At 37.1% G+C, this 10,000-nt stretch overlaps 2 protein-coding genes and 1 long non-coding RNA gene across 4 annotated transcripts in view; 2 read left to right on the forward strand and 1 right to left on the reverse strand.

The window, feature by feature from the left end:
- The window catches only part of LOC143038461 (uncharacterized), a 38,013-nt gene that overhangs the window by 11,285 nt on the left and 16,728 nt on the right, over positions 1 to 10,000 (forward strand). The gene's annotated exons all lie outside the window — the stretch shown is intronic.
- LOC143038457 (uncharacterized) lies at positions 980 to 4,266 on the forward strand. The gene is made up of 2 exons (XR_012967564.1): positions 980 to 2,292; positions 2,347 to 4,266. It is a non-coding gene; the product is annotated as an uncharacterized LOC143038457 (long non-coding RNA).
- LOC143038459 (uncharacterized) overlaps positions 4,938 to 10,000 on the reverse strand; it is a 7,744-nt gene continuing 2,681 nt past the window's right edge. The window contains exons 2-4 of one of the 2 annotated variants that reach the window (XM_076207677.1): positions 6,779 to 7,017; positions 5,686 to 5,867; positions 4,938 to 5,253 (exon numbers count right to left, since the gene is read on the reverse strand). In XM_076207677.1, coding sequence (XP_076063792.1) covers positions 5,071 to 5,253; positions 5,686 to 5,867; positions 6,779 to 7,004 — 591 coding nt within the window. In that variant the 5' untranslated portion in view covers positions 7,005 to 7,017 and the 3' untranslated portion in view covers positions 4,938 to 5,070. The remainder of the gene's footprint in view (positions 5,254 to 5,685; positions 5,868 to 6,778; positions 7,018 to 10,000) is intronic. The other variant, XM_076207676.1, reaches the window with a different exon arrangement.

Genomic DNA, 10,000 nt, shown 5'->3' on the forward strand with positions numbered 1-10,000 from the left:
TACATTCTATAATTTGCCAGGCTTTTAATTACCTTCTTTTATCAACTTTTCCACCAAGTACTTTTCATCTCTATCTTCTCCTTCCTCTTAGATTTTACCTTTGAGTCTAACTGCATCTCCTCCTTCATTCCCACCTCTACATCAGCTCCTCAAGTTCTAACTTTGCATCTTAATTCACCTTCAGCTCCACAACCATTTCCGTCTCAAATTACACTCCCACCAATACCCCCTACGCCTCCATACATGTATGAAGACACACACACACACACACACACACACACACACACACACACACACACACACACACACACACACACACACACACACACACACACACACACACACACACACACACACACACACACACACCACACACACACACACACACACACACACACACACACACACACACACACACACACACACACACACAACACACACACACACACACACACACAAACACACACACACACACACACACACACACGCAAACACACACACACACACACACACACACACACACACACACACACACACACACACACACACACACACACACACACACACACACACACACACACACAACACACACACACACACACACACACACACACACACACAACACACACAAACACACACACACACACACACACACACACACACACACACACACACACACACACACACACACACACACACACACACACACACACACACACACACACACACACACACACACACACACACACACACACACACACACACAAGTACACGCATACATACACACACACATACACTCACGTAGGCACGCACGTACACACACACACACACACACACACACACACACACATATACACACACATATATATATATATATATATATATATATATATATACATGTGTGTGTGTGTGTATACATATATATATATATACACGTATATTTATGTCCATATATATATAAATACATATATATATGCAGGTCAATCACAAAACTGCCACGTGATTCAAGAATTTGCAGGTAACCATTAAGAAAACAAGAAACACAAAATTCCCAGCGTATCTGTGTATTTTACATCTTCAGGGGAATACAGATGAAGGTATAAACAATACAGACAATTGGTAACAACATATGAAAAAAATTCTCCAGACAATTGATATTAGGAGAGGTAACAGAGTGTTAGAGGAAATAAACCATATCAGTCAATACACACCAAATGTATGACACAGATACAATCTTAGAACCTCACAAAATATGTTTTGGTAACAATGACCAATTGTTTACAAATAATACTAATAAAATCATCTATCTCATATAAGCCGGTAACAATGTTCATGCTGATAAATTCTGTACATTGAATGCGACTCATCTCTACAATATTTCTGTTGATAATCGAATTACGTGATGAAATGGGAATCCTTAGTCAAATCAAAGCAATGATTAAGTTATTTTTTGTGAGTAAATTATGCATTTGAATTGGGTGCAGTTGTAACACTATACTTATGTTGTTTGATCCTAGTTATGATATCCTTGCCTGTTTGCTAGAGGGAAAACTTCTCACAATCTCTACAGTGGATTTTGTATACGCAGCCACTTGAATCCTCAGGAGAATTCTTAATGATTACTTTCTTAAACGTATAAGAGTTATTAAGTGTTACTTTAACAATTTCGTGTTTTAAGTAATCGAGGAACTTGAGTAGAATTATCAATGTGAAGTAATACTAAATAATTTTTGGTATCATAGGGAAATGCGGATTTAATCTTATTAAAAAAAAAGAGAAAAAGATAATGGCAGAGGGAAGAGCATTATTTGAAAAAATCTATGTTATTTTAAGTTCCAAGGGACTTTGAAAATATATTGAAACTTGGTATCAAAGGACAAGGAAAAGCGTAAAGGAAAATACTGAACGTTTAATTTTTTCATTATGGGCTGAATAGTAATGAACATATGAATCAACATTTGTAGGTTATCTATAATACTAAAGTTAAACTCTTTATATTCTCAACGAATAAGGCAGTCCAAAATCGGTAATTTGTCATTTATTTCCAATTCTACAGTGAATTTAATAGAGGAAATCATGTCATTAAAATATTGCAGAAATAAATCTAAATCATTCGGTCATGGCCACAGGAAAAAACTAAAAGTCAACATACCTATACCAGATTGCGTAAAATGGCAAAATATCACACAATAGTTTTCTTAAAAAGAAAAAAAAAACATATGTGAATTACTAAAACGATAGGTGAAAGAGGATTGCCTATTGCCATACCAAACTTTTGCAAATTTGAATTCAGTCGTTCTAAGTTTTCCATTATAATTTCTTGCAAACACTCTCAAAACTAATAAGTAATTTAATGGAAGAATGTTCGGTCTAGGACATTAATCTAGCCGATACGCAACAAGTGGACAGTGACTGAACCAGTGACGAGATGATGAGGGATATATGTTGAGCACAATTTCTTATTCATGTATGCTCGATTTACATATGTATACATGATTTTATATTCAACCTATCCCCGCCATGATAGCGTAATTGTTAGTATGTACACAAGTGTGATAGTATTACAACACACACTGATTGGTGCCCAGTACATAGACTTTTATCTTATCAACCACATTAACTGTTACATTTTAATTCCTTACAAACACAATCGAGACTAACAAAGAGCTCGGTAGAAACATATTTGGAAACTGATACGCCGTCGGTAAAGGATTCGAACCTAGTCGATACGTAACAAATGCATATTAACTTAAGCAACTGCGCTTTCAAGAGGGATATAAGTTAAACACAATTTCTTATATATGTATGCTCGAGTTATATACAAATACACAAATTTTATACTCAACGCTCCCCCTCTATGATAACACAATTAGTAGTATGTACAGAAATGAGATAGTATTACATATGTTGTAATACTATCCCATTTGTGTACATACTACCATTTACGCTATAACGGCGGAGGTGGCTTCAGTATAGAATTCGTGTGTAAGTATGTAACTCGAGCATATATATGTATAGAATTGTGCTCAATATATATACCTGTTGGTTAAGTAACTGTCCGTTTGTTACGTGTCGGCTAGGTTCGAGTCCTAGAGCGACAGCGTATCAGTGTCCGAATATGCATCCATCGAGCTCATACTCTCGATCATGCTTACAAGGAATTAAAAAGGAAAATTTATTGTGGTTGATATAATGAGAAACTTGATAAGATGTGGTTGATAAGATACACCATTCAATGTGTGTTGTAATACTATCCCACTTGTGCACATGCTACCAATTGCGATATCATGGCGGGGGTAGGTCAAGTATAAAAATCTTGTATATATACATTTGCAACTCAAGCATACTTATATAAGAAGTTATGCTCAAATTACAATACTCTTGATAGCGCAATTGGTTAAGTCACTGTATATTCATTATGTATCGACTAGGTTCGAGTCCTAGCCCGACGGCGTATAAATTTTTGAATATTCTTCTATCGAACTCAGTTTCGATCGTGTTTGCAAGGATTTACAAGGGAAAACTTAATGTGGTTTATAAGATGAAAGTTTCTGTACTTAGAATCATTGTGTGTTGTAATATATATACTGCATATATATATATATATATGTATATATATATACATGATATATAGATGTATATACATATTCGGGTATGCATATATACACACAAATATATATATATATATATATATATATATATATATATATATATACATATTGCTATAGTTGGGCAGCAGATCCTCTTTTAGGCAAATGTCATTAAAATTTGCAGCAGCTTCTGCGTTCACGAGTTTTTTGCTGAAACATACATAGGGATGACTACGACGAAGCTCACGAGGCGCCTCACCCTTCACCTCTCCAATGGCGCCGTCAAGCGACACCACGAAGACGTACATCAGACCCCACTGACAAGAAAGACTTTGGAGAAGGGCATCACTATTTTACAGACAGAAACAAACCACACACGCCTTCATATCCTAGAAGCCTTATACATAAAAGATAAAAACCCTACCATAAACAGACAGACTCCCGAACCATTCATTATCCCCACATCAAAAGACATCGGGGTCAGCTTACGGCTCACAGCCGCTAGGCCCGAGGGCGGCGCTTCGATCCTGCTTCCTGATTGGTCAACCGGATCAGCACTGAAGTGTTTGTGATCTGTGTATTGTGTATTTATAATAATTTCCCACACACTGTACTCATTAGCACTGAAGATGCCTAACTGTTAGGCGAAAGCTCTGCATAAATATTAAGAAGATAATTCCCATGCCTTTACCTATACCACCAATGCTATTTGGCCAGGTCATTAGAGAACTTAGCACGATACAGCGAGCCACCATAAGAAAAGTCGAAAATGTCAGCAAAAAACTTGTGAACGCATAAGCTGCTGCAAATTTTAATGATATATAAATGTGAATCACAATGGCAAAAGCCGACAAGATGTGAGAACACCAACGACCACCTGATGGATTGGGATAACGCAGAACTTCTGTTTAGTGAACCAGATAGGATGAGGAGAGAAAATGCCTCGAAGCGGCCGCCATTCAAAGCTTCAAAACCATTGAACAGAGGCATGTTTAACATCGCCCCTCCTATCATCCATCTGTTACCCGCATTAAATAAATGTATGAAATGTCCCCCTTAGTCCACTTCAACAAACTGTCCGAAATGTCCTCCTTTGTCTCCACCAAGAACACCCGTCCCCCCCCCACCTACCACCCACCCCTCCCTGATAACCTCTCCAGTTCCTTCCCTGTTGGCTTATATGTGCTCAGAGTGTGTGTCATGTCTGTACTTGAAAAAGCTGTAACAAGCGAAACGTAGTACTAATAAAGGTTTCGATCTCACAAGGTGTTTATTCTCATACATATATGTATATATATATATATAATATATATATATATATGTGTGTGTGTATCCAAATATATATATATATATATATATATATATATATATATATATATAAATATATTTGTTCTGATAAAAGTTGCATCTATGCAAATGAGTCTAATGAAATTGACATCTCAAATGACCCTCTACTATGTAATTTGATTTGACAAATGCCTTAGTATCGGCTGGTGTTCAAGTCACTGTTTTTGTCATTCCACTGCCGCCGGATATTGGCAACGATTGCTCCCTGGATCCCGAGGAGGATGACTCCGGTGCACACGTCGAAAGGAATAATGTGGAGGAGGGCGAGATTGGTGTCTTCTCCCGGCCTGTAGATTACCTGTGCTGCTGTCAACTCCTGGGAAAGAGAGGTATAGTTTACAAGACTATGCATAGTATGTAGTATCCACATGAAAGATAATATGGTAGGGACTACAAAAAATGAGAGTTGAAAAAATGTATATATAAAATTTTAATTATAGGAAAAATAGCCGTTCAAGGATGTATAGCTGAATTTAGAAATCATATAAGAGTATATTCCTCTCTGAGTGGATTGGTGTGTAATAGATGCAAGGCTGATACAAGAGTCAAGAGTATTTTATCATACAGTATATAATATATGGAGACGATTAGAAATATCGCTAATAATTCATAGTCACAATGTTATTAATAATACCAGTCATAACTTACTATCGACGGAGGTATTCAACAAAATATTAGAACGCCCAGACTTTCTCTTTAAGTGCACCATTGCACTGGAACCCAACAAACAGGAAAGGACAATATTTACAATTATGCTGATGTAGGCGGAGGCGGCGCTGAGGGCGAGGCTGGCAATGTGAAGTATCTCGGTGTTCGCTCCAGCGGCGATGAAAGACATGATGGAGGCCACGCCTCCAACGGACACGAAGGTGTTTACAGCGGCAGCGGGTCCACCAACATATGCGTACATCTCAACCTCAAGATATATACCTTGGTAAGAAGAAATTGAAAAATAATTAAAGTAATGGATAATATTAAAGCTAAAGATGAATAAGATAAATAAGTGTACATATAGATACATAACTTAATTCATTATCAAAACGAACAAATGTGTGAATGGATATATAACTAATTAGTTCAAGAGGAAACATACAAACAAAAAGACACACACACAGACACACACAGACACACAGACACACACAACTCCCCCCCACACACACACACATACACACACACACACACACACACACACACACACACACACACACACACACACACACAACACACACACACACATATATATATATATATTATTTATATATGTTAATATGTATTATATATATATATGTTTTATATAAATATATTTATATATGTATATTTATGTGTGTGTATATATTTATATATACACTATATATAGTAATATATATATGATATATGTATATATATATATATATATATATATATATATATATATATATATATATATATATATATATATATATATATATATATATATATATATATGTATATATATATATGTACATAGATAGTTGGGTAGAGTTATATGGATCGGTCTCTGCGTGGACGACGCGATGTTCATCATGCACCTTATCAAATAATAGATATGATGTTAGAAATATGTAGAAAATATGGAAGAAAGGAATATGATGGTACAAGGAGTTTTGTTATGAATGAAGGAAATCGTCTGAAAAAAAATCTTTAGAAACCTACCTCGTAAGTCTACAATAAAGTATACTGTATGTACCAATACTACATAGTTAAGCATTTATATAATTTGATGCATGAACCTTATTTCGTAGTAACGCTGTTACGTACTACATAGTTAAGCATTTATATAGATTGATGCATGAACCTTATTTCGTAGTAACGCTGTTACGTACTCATCCCTAAGAGGATGGCGAATGTAACGAATTTCGCAGAGGCTGCCCCAAGTAGATATGCCCGTTCACTAGGAGAGGCTACCCCAGGCTGAGCCACTCGAGGACTCCTGAATGTGACATCAACAGGTTGAGCACGTGTGTGCCTTGGTTCAGTGTAGTCGTAGTCAGGCTTGGGTGCTCTGGAAGGATACCTTTCCTCAGGTGTTCTGTAGTGGTCCGACATCATGAAATGTTCTCCCCTGAAGTATTGAAGGAAAACATAGCAAAGTATGTAGATAATTGGATGGGTAAGTGAATAAATAAATAAACAAAATATATATAAATTAGTACATACATACACCAAGGCTATTTTCCTCCTACACGGGAGGTAGCCAAAAAATAAAGGCATAAAAATTATTCTTATCCATTCCATCCTGTACATACTACACTCCCCTCCACCCTCTTCCCTCCCTCTTATCTTGGTACGTCCTGGATGACGGGTCATCCCTTCATCTTGTCTAATGCCCTGGGTCAGAAGCAGTGTTGCATGGCACAGCCCATCCACAGCAAGGCCGCTTCATTAAATCGGCGGCCCCCCTCTCCGTCCCCTCTTACAGAAAAGGAGAAGATGGGGAGAAATCCCTTCGGGCTGCTTCGATTTATTTCTCATACATACTCCCTCACCCTCATTCCCCACGCACTCCCCCTCATGCATCACAGCATCATCCATACACAACCCTTCACCATTCACCCCTATCTTCTTTCCTCTCCCGTCCTTCGTCAATAGAGATTCCCCTCTTTCACAATACCCCTTTCACCCCATCCATCTATCTTATCCTAGGTAGATCCCTCATGTTCACTCCTTCCACCTATGCCTTCCACTTCTCTTTTACTAGTCTTTCGTCACTCATTCCTTCCATATGTCCAAACCACCCCAATTCCCTTTCATCAACCCTATCTCTCAGCTCCCTTTCCACCTATGTTCTCCTTCTTACCTCCTAATTTCTCACTCTATCTAGCCTTGCAACCCTTATCAAACTTCTCAGGCATTTAATCTCAAATGCATTCACCTCCTATCGTCGTCTCTTATGTTCCATGTTTATTAGTAAGCGAATGAATAAACTAGTATGTCAATATATAAGTAAACAAAGTAATAAGTAAATAAATACTTATCTTAACTAATGAAGATTAAACAACTAGATATATCAATATCATATAAATAAATGAATAGATAAATAAGCACACATATAAACAAGTAGATAAATACACTGGTAAATGTATGAATAAATAGATAAATAAATAAGAGATAATTAGTTAGTTAATACGTCAACTAATTCAATATAAACACTTATATCAGACATGGACCAAACACACATATTTTCACACACACACACACACACACACACACACACACACACACACACAAAAACACACACACACAAAAACACAAACACACACACACACACACAAAGGCGACAACACACACACATAGCTCCCCTTCACACACACACACAACAACACACACACACACACACACACACACACACACACACACACACACACACACACACACACACACACCACACACACACACACACACACACACACACACACACACACACACACACACACACACACACACACACACACGCACGCACACACACACACACACACACACACACACACACACACACACACACACACACACACACACACACACACACACACACACACACACACACACACACACACACATTCGTCGGATGTACGGCGAAGATTGGAGTTCCGAAGAATAAGTGAAATTTTTGTGGATCTCAACGTCAAGGAAAGTGGAAAGTGGAAAGCTCGTGGTGTAGTGGAAAGGTGAGGAAAAGGAGAAGGGGAGGGATTACCGAGGGAAATGAAAGGAAATGAGGAAGGGGAGCACTTGGTCCAGGAGGCCAGGCGTCTTGTAAACAAGCGAAGGACTGAGGATTTTGGAGAAGAAGGGATTAACAAAAATGTAAAGGTTAGAAATATAGATAAGAGCAGCACAATGGAAGGTGAAGATAATAATTTCAAGGGATTTAATGGGGGGGATACCAAGAAGTATAATCTAATTAGAACCAGAAGAATCAAAGAGGAAAAAGAAAAAGTAAGCAGTTTCCTAGAATTAGTTTAGGAAGATGAACCTGAAGTACTGAAACAAATTGAAGAAATGTATAGACTCGGATATATAGTACAGAAAAGAGCAGACCAATTAAGATTAAATTCAGGTCACTAACGACAGCAGAGAATATCTTAGCATAAACAGGGAAACTAGCAGCAAGTAAACAATATAAAAAGGGATGGATAAAAAGAGAAATGAATAAAGAGGAAAGAGAGGAGGAAAAAATGAAAAGACAGGAAGCTAATGAAAAAAAACGAGAGCAGAACAGAGTCAGAAAAAGAGGAATTCTAATGAAGAGTAGTGAATATGAAAGTGAGCAAATGGGCTATACCAGAGAAAAACAAAAGGAAAACAGAAAATACAATGGAGGATGGATATTGATGGATTAATAACAGGTCTGAATGAACTGAATGATTATCTGAAGGAAAAAGAACCAGACATAATGGGATTTCTAGATACAAAATTAAAAGGTCCACTACCACCCAACAGTGTAGGACATGGTGCATATAATTGTTGGATTAAAAATAGAGAGACAAAACAAGGGGGTGGAGTTATGTTCCTGACTAAGAAGGATATAAACGTGAGGTGTGTCACATATGGAAAGAATATAGTAGAGATGATTATGATTGAAGTGGAAGACAGAGATAAGAAGAGCAGACGGTTTGTAATAAATTATGTGCCTCCAAAAACAGCCTCGTGGGAAGAGAGTGAACATAAAAGTATGTTAGAAGACACAGGGATAACATTAAATAAGATAATGGAAGATGGAGGAAGAATTGTTATAATAGGCGACTTTAATTGCAAAGAAGCCTGCTGGTAAGAGATGACAGTGAAGGGTGGAGACAACTCATGGGGAAATCTTTTACTCTAGATGATTATTGATCATACAATGACACAATGGATACAAGTGAACACTAGGTATAGAAATGAAGAAGAACCATTGAGACTAGACATAATAATCACATCTGAACCTAAAATAGTGGAAAAGATTGAATATAAGACACCAATAAGTAAAAGTGACCTCATATTGATTGAACTGGAACTAAATGAGGAAAAATACATAAAAAGAAATGAACAATATAGAAAAGGAAGAA

Source organism: Oratosquilla oratoria, chromosome 24 (genome assembly GCF_046742065.1).
Source record: "Oratosquilla oratoria isolate Oo_2021 chromosome 24, ASM4674206v1, whole genome shotgun sequence".
Taxonomy (NCBI): domain Eukaryota; kingdom Metazoa; phylum Arthropoda; class Malacostraca; order Stomatopoda; family Squillidae; genus Oratosquilla; species Oratosquilla oratoria.